A 22,267-nucleotide genomic window follows, 5' to 3' on the forward strand; every position below is an offset into this window, starting at 1 on the left:
TGCGCGTGCTCAGTCCCAACCGAGACTGCCCAGTAGCGGCCATTGAAGCCGCTGCCCTTTTTCCTTGCCCTTACTAGGAAGGCCCAATCCAAGAAGGAGCGCGGGGGTTTTTTTTAGCCTCCAGGGACTGCTCAGTAGCTCTAAAAACAAGTAAAGAGAAAGGCCGAGAGTCTCTCCCGACAGTGACGAAACCTCCCAAGGGTGGTTTTGTTTTCCCCCAAGGGGAAAAGAAAGCATCTACGGTTTCTTCCTGCCTCTCTAGCCTGGCGCACTCTATGGCTCTTCCTTCTTCCGTTTTCCTCTCAACGGGCCGCCCGGGGGAGAAACGGGCCGGGTAGGGAGAGGGAGACTCGCGAAGGGAAGCGTGGGCCGGGCTGGGCTAGGCCGGGCCGGGCACCTGGAGGCCGGGGGAACCCATCCCTCTGGCCTCGGGGCTTTCCTCCCTTCTTTTCTTTTCTTTTTTTGCAGGACTTTCGCTCCCTGGGGACTTGGCGTTTAGGAGACGCGACACAAAAGGAAGAGGGGTCGGGAGGGAGGAGGAAAAATGCAAACTTAGACGTTATAGGGTTTTTAAATTATTATTTCATGTGCACCAGCGGTTCCCAAAGTGGGGTTCTCTGGAGAGGGGGTGTGTGCTAAGAGGCAAGGGGACCCAGTGCCGCTTTCAAATGGTCCAACTTGCTATTTAGGAGATGTGACACAAAAGGAAGAGGGCCTGGGAGGGAGGAGGAAGAACGCAAACTCAGACCCTAGAGGGTTTTTATAAAAAAAATTCATGTGCACCAGTGGTTCCCAAAGTGGGGTTCTCCAGAGAGGGGGACACGCTAAGAGGCAAGGTAGCGGTCAGCAGAGCGCTGGACATGAGACGGACTGCTGGACTTTGAGAATCTAGGTCAAGTTCATCCATTGTGTCGAATCAGTCTTGTCGTATTTATTCATTCAATTTCTTTGCTTCCCGTCATCCGAGGATCACGGGGCAGTTTACAACGTGGAAACAAAAAATACATAACATAGAAGCAAACAAACAAAAAAAGAAAGTAAATAGTTTTAATTGGCCTTTGAATAAATGTGCAATAATTTGTTGCTGTTTCTCGTTTTTGTGTGTTGTTATCCTCCTCACTGCACACTTCTATTCTGAATGAAGCTTTTTATAGGGCTGGATAGGAAGCGCTAGGGGTGAGTTTATGGAACCAAGTTTGGGGACCACAGGTGTATGTCACACACAAATGACCACAAAGTCCAGCACCTTTGCTTTACCTTTTGCCCAACTTTTCATTAAAAGTCGGGTTTTTTCCTGCTTTAGCAATATGCCACCATCTTTCTAACCAGGTTATCAGTTTTTCATTATGTCTTCAGCCCCATACCTGAGCCCAGGTGAGCAGCGTTCAGGCTGAACCTCTCCCCCCCCCCGCCCTCAATCTTGGTGGAAGTGCTGGATACTTGGTGACTTGTCTGAAATTGTCTCCTGGTTATGAGATGCAGAGAGCAAGAGCTTCGCCTCTGACACCCGGCTTGCTGATTCATTGTCTTGTAGCTCGATGCCCGCGCAGCAGCCGTGTCTCATCCTGACTCCTGGGCTCCTTAACCTGCACGCTCCTTCCCACTCAGGAAAAAAGTCGCCATGGCAGAGTGAGTGTCTCAGAATCAAAGCAGCTGACCCCCTGGTGCTGCCGCTTGCTCCCTTCCAAGGAGCAACAGTGGAACCAGACTCCCTTGGGACTCCTTCCTTGGAGGTTTTAAAGCAGATCCAGTGGTACCTTGGTTCTCAAATGCCTTGGTACTCAAACAACTTGGAATCCAAACACTGCAAACCCGGAAGGAAGTGTTCCGGTTTGCGAACTTTTTTCGGAAGCTAAACATGCTCCATTTGGAGCGTTACTCTTTTGATTTGAGTGCCACACTTCCGTTTTGAGTGTTACACTGAGGTCTGCCTGTTTGTGCTATTTATTTTGCGTTTTTGTTTTTGCGGCTCTTTTTGTTTTTGTGACTGTGTGGAACCCAGTTCAGCTACTGATTGATTGATTGATTGAGTGACTGCAGTACATTGTTTATTGCTTTCATTTTATGGATCAATGGTCTCGTTAGATGGTAAAATTCATGTTACTGTATATTCCGGCATATAAGACGACTGGGCGTATAAGACGACCCCCAACTTTTCCAGTTAAAATATAGAGTTTGAGATATACTCGCCATATAAGAAATATGACCCAGCGTATAAGACGACCCCCGACTTTTGAGAAGATTTTCCTGGGTTAAAAAGTAGTCTTATACGCAGGAATATACTGTAACTTGCTGTTTTAGGGGTTGTTTTTAAAAGTCTGGAACGGATTAATCCGTTTTGCATTACTTTCTATGGGAAAGCGTGCCTTGGTTTTGGAACGCTTTGGTTTTGGAACGGACTTCCGGAACAGATTAAGTTTGAGAACCAAGGGACCACTGTATTGGATGGTCATCTTCCATGGATGCTTTAGCTGAGATTCCTGCATTGCAGGGGGTTGGACTAGATGACTCTGGGGGTCCCTTTAAACCCTATGATTCTTAGGAGGCATGACATAATCCTCTTTCTCTCTCTCTCTGCCTTCCCTTGCAGAGCCTCGGCCTCTATACCTGGCTGGCCTGATGAGGTGACCGGTCTGCTCTCCAACCTCCTGCTGTGTGTCGTGTCCCTGGGCTCCGCTGTCCAAACCTTCCAGGTAAGAAAGGGGTGGAGCTTGATTTGGGGAGTCACCTGGTGTTTCTGCTTGCTGGCCTGTCCTCTTGGGTGCTGGGCCTTTGCTAGAGGGGTTTTGGATTCAGGCTGACAAATAATTGCTCTCTGTGACAGGGAACCTGGAACCTGCCAAATTATTATTATTATTTGCACATGCACACCCGGCAAATGTAAAATCTGCATGTGGAAACAGGGCTTTGCGCTCCTGGATGTGCAAAGGTCTGCTTCTCGCTCCTCCTCTTGAAACTGCGTTGCCAACCAGGGTCACTGGGTGGGTTCTTGCTTGCAGAGACCAAGCTAAGAAGCTGCAACAGCTAAATATAATTCCCAGCGCATTTGCTATCAAAGTCTGAGCTCCATTCGCCGCCTACTTCCTCTCTTTGCAGATCAATCGAGGGACCTCTGCCGGGTTTCTCCTCCAGGCCCTTGTGCCTCTCCTGGATATGGCCACCCACCTCACTGCCCCCCCAGGGCTCGTTTTGGAGGCTGCCCGCTGCAGCCCAGACAACACCTGGGTCTCCACGGTGGTGGGGCTCCCCCTGCTAGCCTTCGGCTTCCACTGGCTGAACGGGGACCGTGCCACGGCGAACGCCCTCTTGGGGGGCGCACTGCTGCTGCTGCTGGCCGGCAGCTCGGGCCACTTCTCTGAGGAAGGCAAGGCCATGGTGGCCCACTCAGTCACCTCTGTGGTCTCCATCAGCGTCCTGATCGCTTCCATCTTCACCGGAAACGCCTGCGGGATTGCGGGCAGCCTCTTGGTGGGCACGGCTGGGGTGCTGGCAGGGACCCAGATGCAGCGGCTGCTGGTGCTCCGGAAAAGGGACGCCGCCTGCTGCCTCATGGCGGTGGCAAATCTGGCTTTGCGATGGGCTCTGCAAGCACAGCACCGAGAACTGGACTGAGGGTTTGGGGACTGCGGGCCAGGGGGTCTGGCGGACGGCGGGGCCATCGCAGGATCAGGTGAGGCAGAGGAAAGGCTGGCCACTTCTGTTGGGTGCTGCAGAGAGGCTTGGGAAATGGCCTCCAAGAAACTCTTCAGGGAAAGGTTGCTGGCAACTCCTGCCGCATTGCAAGGGGTCCTGGGGGCCGCCCATCTCAGCCAGCCAGCTTCTTCCTTCGCAGAGCTTGCTGGGTTTAGTGGCAGAGCCCCCAGAGTAGCCCGACACTGAGCTGGCAGAGATGTGCAAGGACTGCTGCGCCCTTGCAGTGTGGGAGGCACCACCCAGCACTGCAAATGTCAGAAATCCCACTGCTGACACCAAAGATGCCCGCTGGTTTCCTTCGCCCGGTCCCTCGGCGCTTTTCTTGGTGCACTGGTCAGGAAGCCAGGCCGAATGTGAACGGGTGGAAGTTATTAACTCAAGATTTCATTGCAGCAACTTGCAAAGGTGCTAGGTGTGTCACAGCTCTGAAACCAACAGGCTACTGGTTAAAAGGGCTCTCATGCCTCTTGTTAGCCATGCCCGGGACTGATCAGCCAGGCAGAAAAAGCCAGGCATTCCCTTCACAGCTCCTCCTGGTGGGCCATCAAACTTGGGGGGCTGCCTTGACTGTGACAAGTCACCAGTTGTCCTGTGATTTACATCAGAGGGCCCTGGGGCTCCGTGTGCAACCATCTCTCATATGGGTCTTGCTGCCTGGTAGGGAGTCAAGGTGTAAACATTGCGTTCATTGGAAAGAGAATGAGTGTTTGGACTCGGACCTGGGAAACCAGGGTTCAAATCCCCGCTCAGCCATGAAGCGAACTTGAGCCAGTCACTGCCTCTCAGCTGAGCCTACCTCGCAGGGTTGTTGTGGGGAGGAGAACAGCCATGTACGCCACCTTGAGCTCCTTAGAGCAGGGTTGTGACAATGTCCTCCCAGTGCAGATTTCCAAGCACAGAAGTGATGGAGGACGGGGTGCCGCTTGGGACCTCTGTCTCCCCAGATGAGGCTGCTAACTGCCTGCTTCCTCTGCCACTCCAGGCAACCTCAAGGGCCATAGCTGCCAAGTTATCCCTTTTTTAAAGGGAAATTCCATTATGCTGAATAGGCTTCCTCGCGAGAAAAGGGAAAACTTGGCAGCTATGTCAAGGGCCCTTGGCTGTGCTTCAAGCACCTGCATTTCACGGTTCACAAACACGGCGTGTTTGAGCTCGGAGGAGAGGCAAAGAATTCTCGTGGCTTCAGGCAAAGCTGTAAAACTAAAAAACAAACAAACCACAACCCCACATAAAGAGCCAAATAAAGACCTGATGTGGAGTGTGCAACATTCGCCCTGCTTCTTGCCCTCTCCTGCCGGAGACAGGAAACTAGGCTGGGTCACAGAAAGGCGGCCGTCGGGGCCAACCTCTTTCCACGCCCCGGGAAGCTTAAGGCCTCTTCAGCAGCTCCTGAAGCAGAAAGGGCGGCCCTCTCTGGACATCGGCCTTGTGACTGGCATGTGACTGCCAGGGCAAGGATCTCTCCGGGGGTCCCTCGGAGGAGGAAGCCTCTTGCCAAGTGGGCAGCTGACTCGGCTGGCGCGAGGACAGACAAGGTAGATGAACAGCTGCCCTGGCAAGTGTCTCAATTGGTGGAGGAGCTGGGTTGGGGTGGGGGTGCCTATTTCTGACCCTGTTTTGCGGGGTTCTGCCAGGCTGTCCCTCGCCCTGGCAGAAGGGGGGTGCTCTCAAGTCCAGGGTGTGTGTGTGTGTGTGTGTTTCTTTGGTGTTTGGACCAAGGATCTGAATACCAATAGGGGCAAATGTAAGGTTCTACACATAGGCAGGAATAATCTAGATACGCATGTCTCTTTTTCTCTTCTCTTTGGGGATCCCTCGTAGCCGAGTAAGATTGTCTTCCATTAACAATGAGTCCGTCAGTGACTATGGAGGCCAATTCTGGATCCACGCGTCCTTCCACAGTGGGGACATAGGTTTCCGGGCGGGAGTTGATCACGGTGTGGATTTGCCAAGCGTCTCTTCCTCTTAGCACGTTTCTCCCTTGCATCCTGAGATTGAGTGTCTTCAAAGCCCATGACACCTTTGGTACACACACATATAGGATGGGGGACACCTGGCTTAACATGTGAAAAGGATGTAGGGGTCTTGAGTGTACCACAAGCTTAACATGAGCCAACAGTGTGATGCAGCAGCAAAGAAAGTTAATGCAATTCTAGGCTGTAAAAAGGTAAAGGACCCCTGGACAGTTAAGTCCAGTCAAAGGCGATTATGGGGTTGTGGCGCTCATCTCACTTTCAGGCCGAGGAAGCCGTCGCTTGTCCACAGACGGCTTTCCGAGTCATGTGGCCAGCAGGACTAAACCGCTTCTGGTGCAACGGGACACCGTGACAGAAACCAGAGTGCACTAAAACGCTGTTTACCTTCCCACCGCAGCGGTACCTTTTTATCTACTTGCGCTGGCGTGCTTTCGAACTGCTAGGTTGGCAGGAGCTGGGACAGAGCTCGCCCCGTCGTGGGGATTCGAACTGCCAACATACTGATCGGCAAGCCCTAGGCTCTGTGGTTTAGAGCACAGCGACCTTACTTTTTACCTTCTAGGCTGTATCAGCAGATGTCTAGTGTACATCCCACCTGAAGTTCTGTCTAGTCCTGGGTACATTAGTTTAATATTATTATTATTATTAACAAGTTGGAAGGTGTCCAGAGAAGAGCAACCAATATGCTAAAGGTTCTGGAAACAGCCTTATGAAGAGCGGTTGAAGGAGCTGGGTATGTTTAGCTTGGAGAGTATAAGACTGAGACGTGCTAAGATAGTATCTGAAGGGCCTTTACAGAGAAGATGGAGCAAGCTTGCTTTCTGCTGTTCCGGAGGCTAGGACCTCACCGAATGGGTTCAAATTGTAAGAAAGGAGATTCAGTATCCTTCTTGAACTGTGGTGCCCAGAACTGGACACAGTACTTCAGACCTCACCTGGAGTACTGTGTCCAGTTCTGGGCACCACAGTTCAAGAAGGATACCGACAAGCTGGAACGTGTCCAGAGGAAGGCAACCAAAATGGTCAAAGGCCTGGAAACGATGCCTTATGAGGAACAGCTTAGGGAGCTGGGTATGTTTAGCCTTGAGAAGAGAAGGTTAAGGGGTGATATGATAGCCATGTTCAAATATATGAAAGGATGCCATATAGAGGAGGGAGAAAGGTTGTTTTCTGCTGCTCCAGAGAAGTGGACAAGGAGCAATGGACTCAAGCTACAAGAAAGAAGATTCCACCTAAACATTAGGAAGAACTTCCTGACAGTAAGAGCTGTTCGACAGTGGAATTTGCTGCCAAGGAGTGTGGTGGAGTCTCCTTCTTTGGAGGTCTTTAAGCAGAGGCTTGACAGGCATATGTCAAGAATGCTTTGATGGTGTTTCCTGCTTGGCAGGGGGTTGGACTGGATGGCCCTTGTGGTCTCTTCCAACTCTACGATTCTATTATTCTAACTACTGTATATTGATATTCATGGAGGAGAAACCAGCTGCTGCAAACCTCCAAAGGGGAAATTGCTCTTGTGCTCAGATCCTGCTTGCAGGCTTCCTGGAAGAGGCACCTAGCTGGCCACCCATGGAAAAGGTAGCCAAAAATGGAGTTTCACTTAAAAAAAGGTTACGTGTGTCATTTACCAACCAGATCTTTTTCTGCACACGTTTTTGCCCGCTGTGCCTTTCTGTTGAATGCCCTTCAATGTTTGCTAAAGAAATCTGCACTGAATGCCATGCAAAGTTTGTGCTGGCGGAAGCCTTTGAGTTGTTTATTTTTCCATTTCCCAGCCAGTGGTTTTTAATCTTCACATTTTCACCTGTTGTGGCTTTAAGTTTCTTAAAGAAACCTGCAGAGAAGTAATCCTGCGCTGATGATAATAATAATAATAATAATAATAATAATAATAATAATAATAATATCATTATTTATACCCTGCCTATCTGGCTGGGTTTCCCCAGCCATTCTGGGCGGCTCCCAACAAAGCATTAAACATGCAATAAAACATCAAACACTAAAAACTTCCTTAAACAGGCTGCCTTCAGATGTCTTCTAAAAGTCAGATCGTTGTTTATTTCCTTGACATCTAATGGGAGGGCGTTCCACTGGGCGGGCGCCACTACCAACAAGGCCCTCTGCCTGGTTCCCTACAAACAGCCACTTGGGACCTCTGTCTCCCCACTTTTTGCAGTGAAGGGATCCCCAGAAGGCCCTGGGCGCTGGACCTGTGTCCAGGCTGAACGATGGGGGTGGAGACGCTCCTGCAGGGATACTGAGCCGAAACCGTTTAGGGCTTTCAAGGTCAGCGCCAACACTGAATGAAGCAGTCCAATGCATATAAGTAGGCATCCTTCAGTTCAGTTTCTGCGCCCCCTTTGTGGGGCCGCATTGTAGGGGGCTGGACTAAATGACCCTTTGGTTCATATTCCAACTCTACAATTCCATGATTCTTCAGGTACTTCCCATTGCATGGACCAATTGTGCCCTTTAAAGCTTTCCGACATTCTAGTCCTCTTAAGGTGGCTCAGCCTCTTCTCCCCCCTTGCAGATCTTCAGGGATTTTCTGACCCCATTACCCTGTATTCTGATTTGAGTTGCATACAATATGCTAGAATATTTCCAATTGCCTCCCAAACTTTTAGGCAACTGGGAGGATAAGAGATGAGAGCCTTTTCCCCCCATTAATTGACAGATGAATCTCCTGTGCAAAGCATCTTATACTTTGACTGCCTTGTGAACTTTTGGCCCTCTTGTGCAAGAAAGCCTTGAAATCAAAACCCAATTTCTACAACCAACCGAACACAGAAGAGCCGAAAGTCATATTCCTTCTGGTGTATTTAATTTTCTTTTGCACCTCAACTGTCCCGTTTCCACATAATGTTTTCAATATATTAATGCGTTCCAACGCAGCGGTAGGTGATTTTTAAAGATGACAATACGCTTAGTAACATTGTCTTGCATAGGTAGCAACCCCATCCATTGCTGTACGCTGGTAAGACCTGCAGGCTTTTAAGTAACACAGAATCCCATCAGTTAATCACCTGCCTACCTGATGAAGAGTTCTGTGCTACCCAGAGACATGCATTGCCAGAATTCGATACAACCGCACATGTTGGAGATTGTGCCGTTCAAATAAGCGATCTAGGTGAGGATGACGTACATGAAATTAATATCCTGTTTTAAGAGGTAAATCAGGGTGGTGTTTGTTTCCTTAGCAGTGTGGCTAGTTTTCATTTTAAGATTTTGGTTGGGTTGCGCTGCCCGGAGCAACTGTGACTGTAGCAGGCACCTTCATGCCAGATAGGAGTTGCCACATTTTAAGAAATGTGGAAATTAAAGTGATCCAACTTGGAACGAGCTCTTCTAACTAGCTTGTGTCTGGATCTGGGCTTTGCCTCTTTCAGCAAAGGGGAAGTGTAATGGATTCCTCCTCCTCCAAACAAGAGAGGGAGAGAGCAAACAGTTATTTTCCTCCTTGGACAAACCCGGTCACATTTCCTCCTCCTCCCCTTCTTCTTCCTCCTCCTCCCCACAGCTGAGCCGTGGCAGCTTGAAGATCTCCTCCTCTCGCTTGGCCAAGGAGCATCTCTGCCCGCCAAGAGCGTGCCACCCGCTGCTAGTGAGGAAGCCTAGCCATGGCAGCAGGCACGAGGAGCCCCAGGTTCAAGATGATCCTCCTGGGGGACTTTGGGGTGGGGAAGACCACGCTCTTCCATCGGATCAAGCTGGGGCGTTTCCTGGAGGGGGACCACCCGCCTGGCCAGCACAGCTACACGTGCGAGAAAACCCTGCCCCTGAAGCTCAACAGCAGGAACTGCCAGGTCCAGGTAAGGGCCCGCAGGGGCTCAATTTCCTGGGGGCCACATCCCTTGCTGTGGAAGCTGCGATCTTTACCTTGCTTCTCCTGCCTGCTGCTCTGCATTCCCCCTCCCTCCTCAGAAAGGAGGAGGCGTGGGGCTGTTTCTGTCATGGGAGAGGGGGATATAGGGTCTTGTGTGTGGGGGGTGAATATTAAAAGAACCAGCTGGGTGCCTAGATTCAAAATTTGGGGCTTAACAAACTCTCCAGTGGGAGGGAGCCCCCCCAGCAGCAGAGTTTAAACTCACAAAGTTGGGGACCCTTCCAGCTTGATAATTCAATGATTCTATGAATTAAACCTTTTTGCATATCCTGTTTAGCCCACTTGCAAAGCACCCCCCTCTTTCCACCTTTCTTGCAATGAACAGACCACACACTGTTAAGTAACTTTAAAATGCTTTACTTACAAAACATTCCAAAGGTCCGATTCACGCAGTATTCCAAGTAGCAGCAAGGAGAACGTAGGCAGAATACTCTAGGATAGAAAATACAGAATATAGTTCCAAACACATGTTCTAAGCTTTGGAGCTTGCTCAGACGCATCCCCCATGGTGGGTTACATGGTGCGGAGAAAAAGTGAGGCACAGGAAGAGAAGGCTTAACTTCTTCACTCATTGGAGAAGAGGGGCATGACCTAACTGAATCTAGGAACGCAGTTCTATTGTCTTAACCCCTTCATGTACCAACTAGTACTCTTGCATGTTTGACTGCAATTTTCCATATTTATGGCACCCAACCTCCTTTTGAACTTCCTGCATTGGGAGTCCTGAATAAATCCTAGCACTGAGAGGTGAAGGTTTTCTCCTCCTCCTCCTCCCCCCCCTCCTATTCCTGCATTGCAGAGTGTTGGACTAGTTAACCCTATGGGATCCTTCGAACTCTACAGTTCTATGATTCTGTTCCCCACACTTCACCGGCACGCCCCAGGGCAGGTTACAACAATTTGAAATTCAGAATCAGAAACAGTGAAAGCAAATTGCTGTCACAGGAATTGGGTGGGTCCTGAAAACACACACCTCAGGTGCCAAAGATCAGGGCAGAGAGGTGTGTCTTCAGCATTTGCTGAAAGCTGCATAAGGAAGGTGCCAGGCACGCCATGTGGGGAATTCCACAACCCTTGAGCTGCCTGCCAGAGACTCCCTTTTCTCAGGCAGCCATTGCCCAGATCTTGACAGGGTCTGCAGGAAATGAAGCAGGAAAGAAAAACGACAGAGGGTCGTGTCATACCTGACTAGGCCATCAGAAAAACCCAGATCAACCCCCCTCTAGATTCCAGTCGGTCTCTCATAAGATTGCCTGAGACATTTCCTGCAGCAGGGAGTTCCCCTGTTGGGAGCTCTAACACCGCCTGCTCTTTTGACCTGCGCAGATTTCCCTGTGGGACACGGCTGGGGAGGAGCGCTTCCTGTCCCTGAGCAGGAGCTACTACCGGGACGCGGATGCTGTGCTCCTCGTGTATAGCCTGCAGCACCTCCTCTCCTTCGACAGCCTCTTGCACTGGCTGTACCTGGCCAGGCAGTACTGTGCAGATGGTAAGTGAGAAGGCAGGGGGGAAGGAAGAGTCCTGGGGTACGAGGGGTCGGTTGCCACTTCCCGCCCCTCCACCTCTGTGCCTGCGCCTTGATCAGCAGCCTGACACACAGAGGCAGAATCATAGGGTTGCAGGGCTGGACGCAATGCATGGCACATTTATTCAATTAAAAGTATTTTAGTTGATGAATTCAGTAAAACGAATGAACTTGATCCAGTCGTACCGTGGTAGTCATTCCCACCTCCCTGCCGTACCCTGTCATCGCCAGCTGTTTTTGAATTACAATGTCCATCATCCCTAGCTAGCAGGTCCACTGATCAGGGATGGTGGGAATTGTAGTCCCAAAACACCTGGAGGCCCAAGTTTGGGGAAGCCTGGCTTAGGAAATCTCACTGACCACCAGGAGGCAGTACTGGCCACTCTGAGAAGCATTGTCCTAAATCAGGCATAGGCGTTTTGAGATGTTTTGTAGTCTCCAGATGTTTTGAGACTACAATTCCCATCATCCCTGACCACTAGTCCTGTTAGCTAGGGATCATGGGAGTTGTGGTCCCAAGACATCTGGAGGGCTGAGTTTGCCTATGCCTGTCCTAAATCATAAGAGCTAGAGAAAGAAAAATAATCTATTTTTCGGGGTATAGTATATCACTATAACAGTTAACAATTACAATCCCATATATACCTATCTCATATTATCCAAATGGATATATCGTTATTTCTGATACACTTATTTAACTCTCCCTTTTTAAACCTACTGTGTTCCAAATTTCATTATCCTTGTCCATGCATAGTCTACATCAATAAGCATATTGCTCCTAGGTGGCAAGTGTCGTCGGGTACCTTCAACCCATCGAATGAATGGAGCCTTACATTTCTCTTTCCAGTACGGCATTATCAGTCTTTTGACCATAGTTAGGGTATAGAGAATCAATTTATGTAATGGATCCAAACTACAAGAAAGCAATGGATTCAAACTACAAGAAAGAAGATTCCACCTAAACATTAGGAAGAACTTCCTGACAGTAAGAGCTGTTCGGCAGTAGAATTTGCTACCAAGGAGTGTGGTGGAGTCTCCTTCTTTGGAGGTCTTTAAGCAGAGGCTTGACAGCCATATGTCAAGAATGCTTTGATGGTGTTTCCTGCTCGGCAGGGGGTTGGACTGGATGCCCCTTGTGGTCTCTTCCAACTCTATGATTCTATGTTCTCCAGTTGTCAAATTCCGTATAGTAGGTATGCAGTTGAAAAGAACAGTAATCTCTGAAAATTTTAGTCATATAATCCACTACTTTCTCCCAAATCTTAATAAGTATAAGACATTGTAAAAGCATGAGTTTTAAATGAGCATTATCCTTATTACATCTCCCACAAAATGCAGTCTTAGGCAGTCCTTTTCTATACAAACATAGTGGAGGTCAATAAATTCAAAACATTATTTTCCATTGTATAAGTCATAATTTAAGGTCCATTTACCTTTGCTACAGAAGTGAAAACACTCTCCAATTGTCTAGGCAACACAGCAACCACAAATTCTTTTTCCATTCATTTCTTAACACCTGCCTATCAAATTGATTTATTGATAACAAATATTTATAAAAAGTAGTTGTGGGTGGTGGTTTCTTGTTTTAATGAATTTAACCAGTAGTGTCTCAGCAGTCTCAGAAGCTGAAAACGCTGCTGGTCCAAACAAAATGGTGAACAAATGTTGGAGCTGCAAATATCCTTCCTACCGTACATTAACTGGCCACCTCCTGCCCTGCCAGGGGCTCAGAGCCTTTAGCCCCAGCACCTGTTCTCAGATCCTCCTGTTCTTTCTCCCCCCTGACACCCTTGCCCCCGCCAAGCCAATCTCTTCCTCCTGGGCAACAAGAGTGACCTGGAGAGCTGCGTCCCCGAAGAGAAGGCCGAGAGGTTTGCTGTGGAGCACGGCGCGTCCGGCAGGTTCAAAGTGTCGGCCAAGACAGGTAACACGGGGGGGGGGGGGTTACCTCGTCTTTCTGGCAGAGCTGAGAGAGAGGGTGATGCAGGTGAGGTTGGCGTAAATTCCACTGACCCACCAAGCACAGAAGAAGGAGGAAGGGGCTTGAAACGGGGGGAGGGGCCGGCAACGGCGGACTTTCAAGGGCCGCATTCCTTTCGGGACAACATTGCAGGGGTCACAGGCTTGGGAACAGCGGTTGAGGCCAGGGAGCCGAATGCTGGGTGATTCAGGACAGGTAAAAGATATTATTTCTTCACGTGGTGCAGAGTTAAACTGTGGAACTCCCTCCCACAGGAGGAGGCAGTGATGCCCGCCCACCCAAAGAAGGTTAGACGAATTAATTGAGGAGGAGAAGAGAAGGTTAAGGGGTGATATGATAGCCATGTTCAAATATATGAAAGGATGTCATATGGAGGAGGGAGAAAGATTGTTTTCTGCTGCTCCAGAGAAGCGGACACGGAGCAATGGATTCAAACTACAAGAAAGAAGATTCCACCTAAACATTAGGAAGAACTTCCTGACAGTAAGAGCTGTTCGTCAGTGGAATTTGCTACCAAGGAGTGTGGTGGAGTCTCCTTCTTTAGAGGTCTTTAAGCAGAGGCTTGACAGGCATATGTCAAGAATGCTTTGATGGTGTTTCCTGCTTGGCAGGGGGTTGGACTGGATGGCCCTTGTGGTCTCTTCCAACTCTACGATTCTATGATTCTAAACTGGGGGCATCAGTTTGACAACGAGCTGGAACAGTAATTGCCCAGGAAACAGCCTGCTTAAAGCAAGAGTGAGAGGGGGGGGGACTTGAAAAGCATATGTCAAGAATGCTTTGATGGTGTTTCCTGCTCGGCAGGGGGTTGGACTGGATGACCCTTGTGGTCTCTTCCAACTCTATGATTCTATGATTCTAAGAGGGGTACTAATGGCTACTAGCCAGCATAGGTGCCAACTCCCCGGGTGCCCGAGCACCCACAAAATTCCTCATGAAGGGACCAGGCACCAGTGTGCCAGGGCCATGCACACTGCACAGCACCCACAGCCCTGGGCACCCACGGGCGCGAGGCCAGGTTGGCACTGCTGCTAGCCAGCATGGCTCCGCTTGGCCTCCACACTTGGAGGCAGCCATGCTTCTGAAGACCAGTTGCTGGAGGCCACAGGAGGGGAGAGTTGCTCTTGTGCTCGGATCCTGCCTTTGGGATCTGGCTGGCCACTGTGAGGATACTATGCTGGACTGGATGGGCCTGATCCAGCAGGCTCTTCTTATAGATGGGGATATGACCTAGAGTCTCAGAAGCCAGCTAGAGAGTCCTGGAAGTCCAAAGTGGTTCCGCTCCTTCCTCCTGGGCCGTGTTCAGAAAGTGGTGGGGGGGGGATGAGTGTTCAGACCCCTGGGCTCTCACTTGTGGGGTGCCTCAGGGTTCTGTCCTCTCCCCCATGCTTTTTAACATCTATATGCAGCCGCTGGGAGAGATCATCAGGGGGGTTGGGCTGGGTGTTCATCAGTATGCGGATGATACCCAGCTCTACCTCTCTTTCAAATCAGAACCAGCGAAGGCGGTGAAGGTCCTGTGTGAGTGCCTGGAGGCGGTTGGAGGATGGATGGCGGCTAACAGATTGAGGTTGAATCTAGACAAGACAGAAGTACTGTTTTGGGGGGATGGGGTGGGCAGGTGTGGAGGACTCCCTGGTCCTGAATGGGGTCACTGTGTCCCTGAAGGACCAGGTGCGCAGCCTGGGAGTCATTCTGGACTCACAGCTGTCCATGGAGGCGCAGGTCAATTCTGTGTCCAAGGCAGCTGTCTACCAGCTCCATCTGGTACGCAGGCTGAGACCCTACCTGCCCGCGGACTGTCTCGCCAGAGGGTGGATGCTCTAGTTATCTCTGGCTTGGACTACTGCAATGCGCTCTACGTGGGGCTACCTTTGCCTTTGAAGGTGACCTGGAAACTACAATTAATCCAGAATGCGGCAGCTAGACTGGTGACTGGGAGCAGCCACCGAGACCACATAACACCGGTCTTGAAAGACCTGCATTGGCTCCCAGTACGTTTCCGAGCACAATTCAAAGTGTTGGTGCTGACCTTTAAAGCCCTAAATGGCCTCGGTCCAGTATACCTGAAGGAGCGTCTCCACCCCCACCATTCTGCCCGGACACTGAGGTCCAGCACCGAGGGCCTTCTGGCGGTTCCCTAGTTGCGAGAAGCAAAGTTGCAGGGAACCAGGCAGAGGGCCTTCTTGGTAGTGGCACTCGCCCTGTGGAACTCCCTCCCACCAGATGTCAAAGAGAAAAACAACTATCTGACATTTAGAAGACATCTGAAGGCAGCCCTGTTCAGGGAGGTTTTTAATGTTTAATAGATTACTGTGTTTTATTTTTCTGTTGGAAGCCGCCCAGAGTGGCTGGGGAGGCACAGCCAGATGGGCGGGGTATAAATAATAAATTATTATAAATAATAATAATAATTATTATTATTATAAAAAAGCAATTACCGTGGTGAAATTTACTTTTGCAGCTCTGTTCACTTTTGCCTCTGGCAATTGTCTGGCTGCTTTGCCAGCACTTCTTTCCTTGGATCCCTTTGACGCCTCCCAGCGCTTTCCATTTACAGCAGCTTTCTGTTTCCACATCCGCTGAGGCTCCCCTTCCTTCCTTCCTTCCTTCCTTCCTTCCTTCCTTCCTTCCTTCCTTCCTTCCTTCCTTCCTTCCTTCCTTCTCCAGGTTCTTTAGCTTCTTATTCTGCTGATGGGCAGGCATTTTCAAAGATGCCAAGTCAGCCTCCTAAAATCGTCACCGAGAGTCAGCATAATTTTTCCAAGCAGCTGGCACAAAATGACACAGAGTCCATTGTTGTCTGATCTTCTCTTTGCCAAAGTGGGCGAGGTTAGCAGGGCCCAAATTAACAGTTTAATCATAGAAGCATAGAATTCTAGAGCTGGAAAGGACCCCCAATGGTCATCTAGTCCAACCCCATACAATGCAAGAATCAGAGCTAAATAATCCTTGACAGATGGGCATCCAACCTCTGCTTAAATACCTCCAAGGAAGGAAAGTCCACACCTTTTGAGGGAGTCTGTTCCACTGTCAGGCAGCTCTTGTTGTCAGAAAGCTCTTCCTGGTGTTTAATTGGAACCCCCTTTCTTGTAGCTTGAAGTCATTGTTTTGAATGTTTCAAGCTTGCTCCATCTTCTATGTGACAAATTTGGAGATGGGTATCATATCTCCTCTCAGTCTCCTCTTTTCAAGGCTAAACATACCCAGTTCCTTCAACCATTCCCCATCAGGCTTAGTTTCCAGAACCTTGATCAGGCATAGGCAAACTCGGCCCTCCAGATGTTTTGGGACTACAACTCCCATGATCCCTAGCTAACAGGACCAGTGGTCAGGGATGATGGGAATTGTAGTCCCAAAACATCTGGAGGGCCGAGTTTGCCTAGGCCTGACCTTGATCATCTCATTCGCCCTCCTCTGCACACCTTCCAGCTTGTCAACATCCTTCGTAAATTGTGGTGCCCAGAACTGAACACAGGACTCCAGGTGTGGTCCGACCAAGGCAGAACAGAGCGGAACTACGGTATCACTTACCTTGATCTGGGCACCAGATTTCTGCTGACGCAGCCTAAAGCAGCATTAGCTTATTTTGCTGCGGCATCACACTGTGGCCTCTTCTCCTCTGGGCTCCATTCCCCCGGCCCCAGCATGCAATTAGGCAGAAGCCTGCCGGTTGCTCAACCTTGCTTTAAATAGTATTTATTAGCTTGCACCAGTCTTGCGTGAAGCCGTGGGGTTTGCAGCAGGTTGGGTAGGTGCAAATTATCCGCCCGGCCGCCAAGCAAGGTCACGAAGGGCCTTCAAGCCAATCTGACAGGCGGAGGAAGGTTGGGGTGGGGTGATGGTTTGCAAGCGTGCCAGCCAGACCTCTGGAGGAATGTGCATATCTCAGGGGGTTGAGATAATGAATGGGTGCGCAGCAGCGGGTTCTATTTCTGGACCAGCAAGCACCAGCAGAGGAGGGCGCCTTGCTAATATTAAGTAATACAGTAGTCAGCTTTCCTGGCACAGGGCATTGGGAGGGGCCAGCAGTGCTGCTATTATTGTGGCACCACCCAGCCCATCAAAAAGCCTCCCTCCCACCTCACCTTCATCCACAGCCTCGGTGCCTTTTGAATCCCCTGGAAAGTGTTAAGCATTGCAGGACCCCGCCTTCTGATTAGTAATGTTAGTATTCATAATAATAATAATAATAATAATAATAATAATAATAATAACCTCCAACACACATTAAAATACATTAAAATATCACAGATTACAGTGGTGCCTCGCAAGACGAATTTAATTCGTTCCGCGAGTCAATTTGTCTTGCGAATCGCGGTTTCCCATAGGAATGCATTGAAATTTCTTTTTTTGCCCATAGGAACGCATTAATTAAATTCCAATGCATTCCTATGGGAAACTGCGATTTGCAAGAGGAATTTTTCGCAAAACGAATTCGTCTTGCGAGTCACCATCAGATCGCAAGACGCATCCGTCTTGCGAAAAAATTGTCTTGCAGGGCATTCGTCTTGCGAGGTACCATTGTATATTCATAGCCCGCTTTTCTGTCAAGTCAGGATTCCAGGCAGCTTCCAACGTTTAAAAATAGTTGGAATATGAAATTTTAAAAGCAATGAAAACAAACTAGGTAAATGTTGAAAGCACACCAGAACAACTTCAGAACCAGCAACTAAAATCCAATTTGCCCTGATGGCAGACCAGTGGTCATCTGCACCTTTGTTTCCAAAGGCCTGTCTGAACATGAAGGTTGTGGAAGAATAAGGGACGCAGGTGGCACTGTGGTCTAAACCACTGAGCCTCTTGGGCTTGCCGATCAGAAGGTCGGCGGTTCGAATCCCCGCGACGGGGTGAGCTCCCGTTGCTCAGTCCCTGCTCCTGCCAACCTAGCAGTTCGAAAGCACACCAGTGCAAGTAGATAAATAGGTACCGTCGTGGCCGGAAGGTAAACGGCATTTCCGTGTGCTCTGGTTTCTGTCACGGTGTCCTGTTGCGCCAGAAGCGGTTTAGTCCTGCTGGCCACATGACCCAGAAAGCTGTCTGTGGACAAGCGACGGCTCCCTCGGCCAATTTGGGAATTCACAATTGACAATTTAGGAACAGCCACAGAAAAGGCTCTTTCTTGTGTCACCACCATCCATGCCAAGAGAAGGTGCCCACCCAAAGATTTTGGTACCCAGGCAGGTTTGTATAGGGCGATACGATATTTCAGGTCGCCAGGGTCCAAATTCTAATCATCTTGATGGGAGCAGGTCTGCCTAGCGATGATGACAGATGTCATTGCCCTCTTGCAAGAGCTTTCCTGACCAATTTAACTAATGCGCCCAAATTCCTCTTCCTCATTTGCCCCTCAAGGTCTTCTGTGGTGCTTCCTGCTCCGTGAGTGCTGTGCTAAGATGAAGCAGCTCAGATTTTTAGTTGTGGAGAGGATAAAAGAGGTTTGGCCCAGGACACACAGCTATGGAGACAGGACGCTGCCTGATATTTACTCTGAGAAAAGTCCAATGGGGGGGGGGGGTCTTGCACCCCACTAAGCGTTCCTAGGATTGCAACTTTAGATTGACAGTGGTATGCAGCAGAGCAAAGGCACAAAGGCCAAGCATGGCTTGGAAAGTGGCAGTTTCACTGGGCCAATTACAGTGCCTTTTCAGAGGATACCGGCTTATTTATTTGTCGCATTCCCACCCCACCTTTTTCTCTCTCCAAAGAACTCAAGGTTGTGCCCATGGTTCTTCCCCCTCCTTATTTAATCCCTACAACAACAACCCTGTGAGGTGGGTTAAGCCGGGAGAAAGCAGAGACCGGCCCAGACCCCGTGACCTTCCTTCATGTCTGAGTAGAGATTTGAACCCAGGTCATCGTCTGGCACTCTACCCACTACAATATACTGGCTCTCCAATGTTTTGGCACCTGTGCGCCTGCCATGGGCCTGGGCTCCTTTGGGATGTACCTGTAACAATCAGAATACGTGCAAACAGGAGACTTGCCTGCCCACTGCCTGGCCTTGTTCCTCTCTCGCTCTCCCTCCTCCTCCTCCTCCTCCAACCTGGCCCAGGCTTCCTTCTCTCCTCCTCTCTTCCAGGTGAGAATGTGGATCGGAGCCTGCAGGAGATGCTGGAGAGGCTGTTCCTCAGGAACGAATTCCAGCACAGCAGCCTCCACCTCCCGCTGCAAGATGCAGGCTACTACGGCCGATGTGGATGCTGAGCGGTGGGAAAGTTTAGAGGATGCTTCAGAAGCCTCATGCACCAGGCCATTGGTCCCAGGTAGCCTTTCTCTGTGTGTCTGCCGCATATCGGACCGGGACATTTGCCCCTTCCTTGGAGACGGCTGGGCTATAGCAGCCGCCTAAGTCTGACCTGAAGGGTCTCTGCAGCCTGCAACATATTGTGCTGTGGGGCTGGTACCCTTGGCTGGACATCATCTTGGTGGGCCAATGAGACTCCCTCGCTTCACCTCCAGCAATGCTTCTCTTTGGAGACCTGTGGGCCATTTCCTGCAGGTTGCCCAGCTGATGAACTGACCCCACTGTGGACACACAACCAACTTCTGGGAACTGTGGCTTCTGAGCTACTATGGAATCTGGGGGGGGGGTTGCATGTGTGAGGGTGCGATCCTTGGCCTTTCCCCACGTCCTGCCGGTGTTCCAAACAAGGTAGTACAGTACATCATACTTGCTCTCCTCCTCCTATTCCACACTTTCTCTCCTTAAGAAGAGTCTGCAAGATCAGGCCAAATGGGGACCAGCTTGTCCAGTATTCTGTTCTCACAGTGGCCAACCAGATGCTCATTTTGGGAAGCCAGCAAGCGGCACCTGAGAACAAGGGTAAAAATAAATTTTATTATTATTATTATTACTGCTACTACTACTACTACTACCCTCTCCCCTCTTGTGGTTTCTAGCAACTGGGATTCAGAAGCATGGCAGCCTCCAACTATTCCCTAACAAGAATAATAAATAGCAGGTTTTGTCCGTGATGTCTTCCCATCACTTGAGAGCCAGGTCGCTTCTGAGATGCCCCTTCTTCCTATGAAAGGGGCTGATACAAATTCTGCTGAGGGTTGTTGCTATCAAATTTAAGCTAGCATCATCAATGCATGCAATGTTGTGCAGACTTCAGTTTGTGCAATCGGACATCCCCCTCAAAATTGACTGGGGGAAGTCAGTATAAGCCCTGGAACAGCACAAACAGGGAAGGGGGGGGATGGCTCTGCCTGGTGAGCTGAAATGCTTGTGGAGGCAGAATGTTTATATCACAGCGTGACACTGAATTCCACCCTTTGGAGAATCCCACCCTATAAACCTGCATTTCTAGCATGTTGGACACAGCAGAATGCTTAAGCAATGACTTTGTGCTCCACTTGAGGTATGCAGGAAAGGAGGAGTTTATGGCTGTCTGAGGAAGGAGGTACTTTGCAATAGTATGGCATTAAGATAGACATTTTCCCCTTTTGCGGCCAGAGCATGACTCGGCAGTCTCACTGAAAATCCAAGTAAAAATGCTTTAAATTATGCTGGAAGGCCCCCAATTGTCTTTGATTTGCTACTTCTTAAAAGACAAGGGCTCTGTGCCTTCATGGCTGCATGATGCCAGGTAGAAGCCAACAGCTGGAGCTTCTCTAGGCTTGGAGATGTCAGCTCTGAGGCAAGAGCTCCCTCTGACTTCTGCCTGCAATGATTTCTACAGAATACTCAATACAGCGCCTATTTCTTGTTTGTACTGCAAATAGGAGCAAAGTCAAGCCTAAGAAAAGAACAGGTAGCACATATAAATATTCATTTCTTCGAATTTCCCTGAACAAGGAACAGATGAGGGTTCTCCTCTCCTACCACTGAGCCCTAGAGATGGAGGTTAATTGGGAGAGGGGAAGGGGGCAGACCCCAGAGAGTTTATGTGATAACTATCCTGCCAGGCTGCGGCTTGCAATCTGCACTCATAGTCTTCTTAATATAAATAAATAAAAATAAAGGTGCTCCTGCCCACCTGGTGATTCAAGCCCACCCCTTCGCTTCGTAGGAGGCCAGGCAAATTTTAGGAGGTCTGGCAACCCCAGGTCCAAAAACTGCACGACAAATAAATGTTCCTTTTCTTTACCACCCTGCTGCTTTTTTGCTCAGACTTCCAGTTGCTTTGGGGGGGGGGCTTCCATTTTTGTTGCATTCTCGTTTGCAGCCTACTACAGAAACCAAAGAAGGCGAATATGAATTCCTCCCCCTTTTCAGGTGCACAGATAAAAGTAAAAGGAGGCAATACAAAGGACTGACAGCTGGAAATTCAGAAAAGAGAGCGCACACACCTCGGTGATGGCAAATGGTTGCCTGATTTAATTTGTGAAGCTGAAGGTTGGAAAATCCAGGGCAGGTCAAAGGAGGCACTTCTTCATGCCTTATGTGGAACGTTTTAGAGAGTTGGGTATGTTTGGCCTGGGAAAAAGGAGACTGAGAGGACATACGCTAGCTAGGCGCCTTCAAATATCTGAAGGGCTGTTGTTATAGGAATTCTAAGGTCTCATATATAAATCATATGTTCATAAATGTACGTACAAGGCAAACACACATGCATAAGTATAGCGTCTGAAACTGTACAGGAGAGCAACCCTGAAGGCATTTTGACTCTCCCAAATTGACCTCAAATATTTCCTTGCAAGGAGGAAGGAAATGGGAAAAGCTTTCCAATTGTCTTTGGACTGTAGGAGCTTACATCGAATACAGTCTGGCAAGTATCTGTTAATCTGAGCAAACTATCAATATATGTAAGAGATTCAGGAATGGCCAGGATGCCCAGGTAAAAGCATTCAGTGACCATTAGTAGGTATCCTGGCAGACACGTTTTCTGCTATAGACCACCCCTTCAGTGATGTATGTATGATGTTTTGGGGGGTGGTCTTGATCTACAGGGGATGCAATTTCAAAAAGTCTATATAAGGGCTTGCACACCATTGTTCTGGGTCCCTCCTGCCTCCTGTGTGTGGTTGTGAGCACCCTGTTGCAACTGTTTAATAAAGATCAGGCTTCCTAGCCATTTTGCTTCTCAGTATTCTCTGGTTGGCCTCTGTTATTTTCTCCTACCAATAGAGAACCTATTTAAGGGCTCTGTATGGGTTCTTAGATACCCCGTAAGGGAAAAGGAGCAGTATTTTTTCTTAGAAAAAGAAAAATGTTTAGGGGAGCTTTTAATCTTTAAGAAATTAGTGTATTTTAATATTTC

General features: G+C 49.3%; 1 protein-coding gene across 6 annotated transcripts; it reads left to right on the forward strand.

The window, feature by feature from the left end:
- Window positions 1–349: 349 nt before the first annotated feature.
- On the forward strand, window positions 350–22,205 carry LOC118089800 (ras-related protein Rab-19). 6 transcript variants are annotated; one of them, XM_060277537.1, is made up of 5 exons: window positions 3,569–3,670; window positions 9,187–9,478; window positions 10,879–11,041; window positions 12,882–13,001; window positions 19,141–22,203. In XM_060277537.1, exons 2-5 carry the CDS (start codon window positions 9,287–9,289, stop codon window positions 19,263–19,265), a joined length of 600 nt encoding a protein of 199 aa, XP_060133520.1. In that variant the 5' UTR covers window positions 3,569–3,670; window positions 9,187–9,286; the 3' UTR covers window positions 19,266–22,203. The 6 variants fall into 6 exon arrangements, 5 of the variants coding, with proteins under 5 accessions (XP_060133520.1, XP_034980613.2, XP_034980612.2 ...); XM_035124722.2 differs by lacking the exon at window positions 3,569–3,670 and adding an exon at window positions 4,562–5,248; XM_035124721.2 differs by lacking the exon at window positions 3,569–3,670 and adding an exon at window positions 4,562–5,228.
- The last annotated feature ends 62 nt before the right edge of the window (window positions 22,206–22,267 follow it).

The sequence above is a fragment of the Zootoca vivipara genome, chromosome 8 (genome assembly GCF_963506605.1).
Source record: "Zootoca vivipara chromosome 8, rZooViv1.1, whole genome shotgun sequence".
NCBI classification, from domain to species: Eukaryota; Metazoa; Chordata; class Lepidosauria; order Squamata; family Lacertidae; genus Zootoca; species Zootoca vivipara.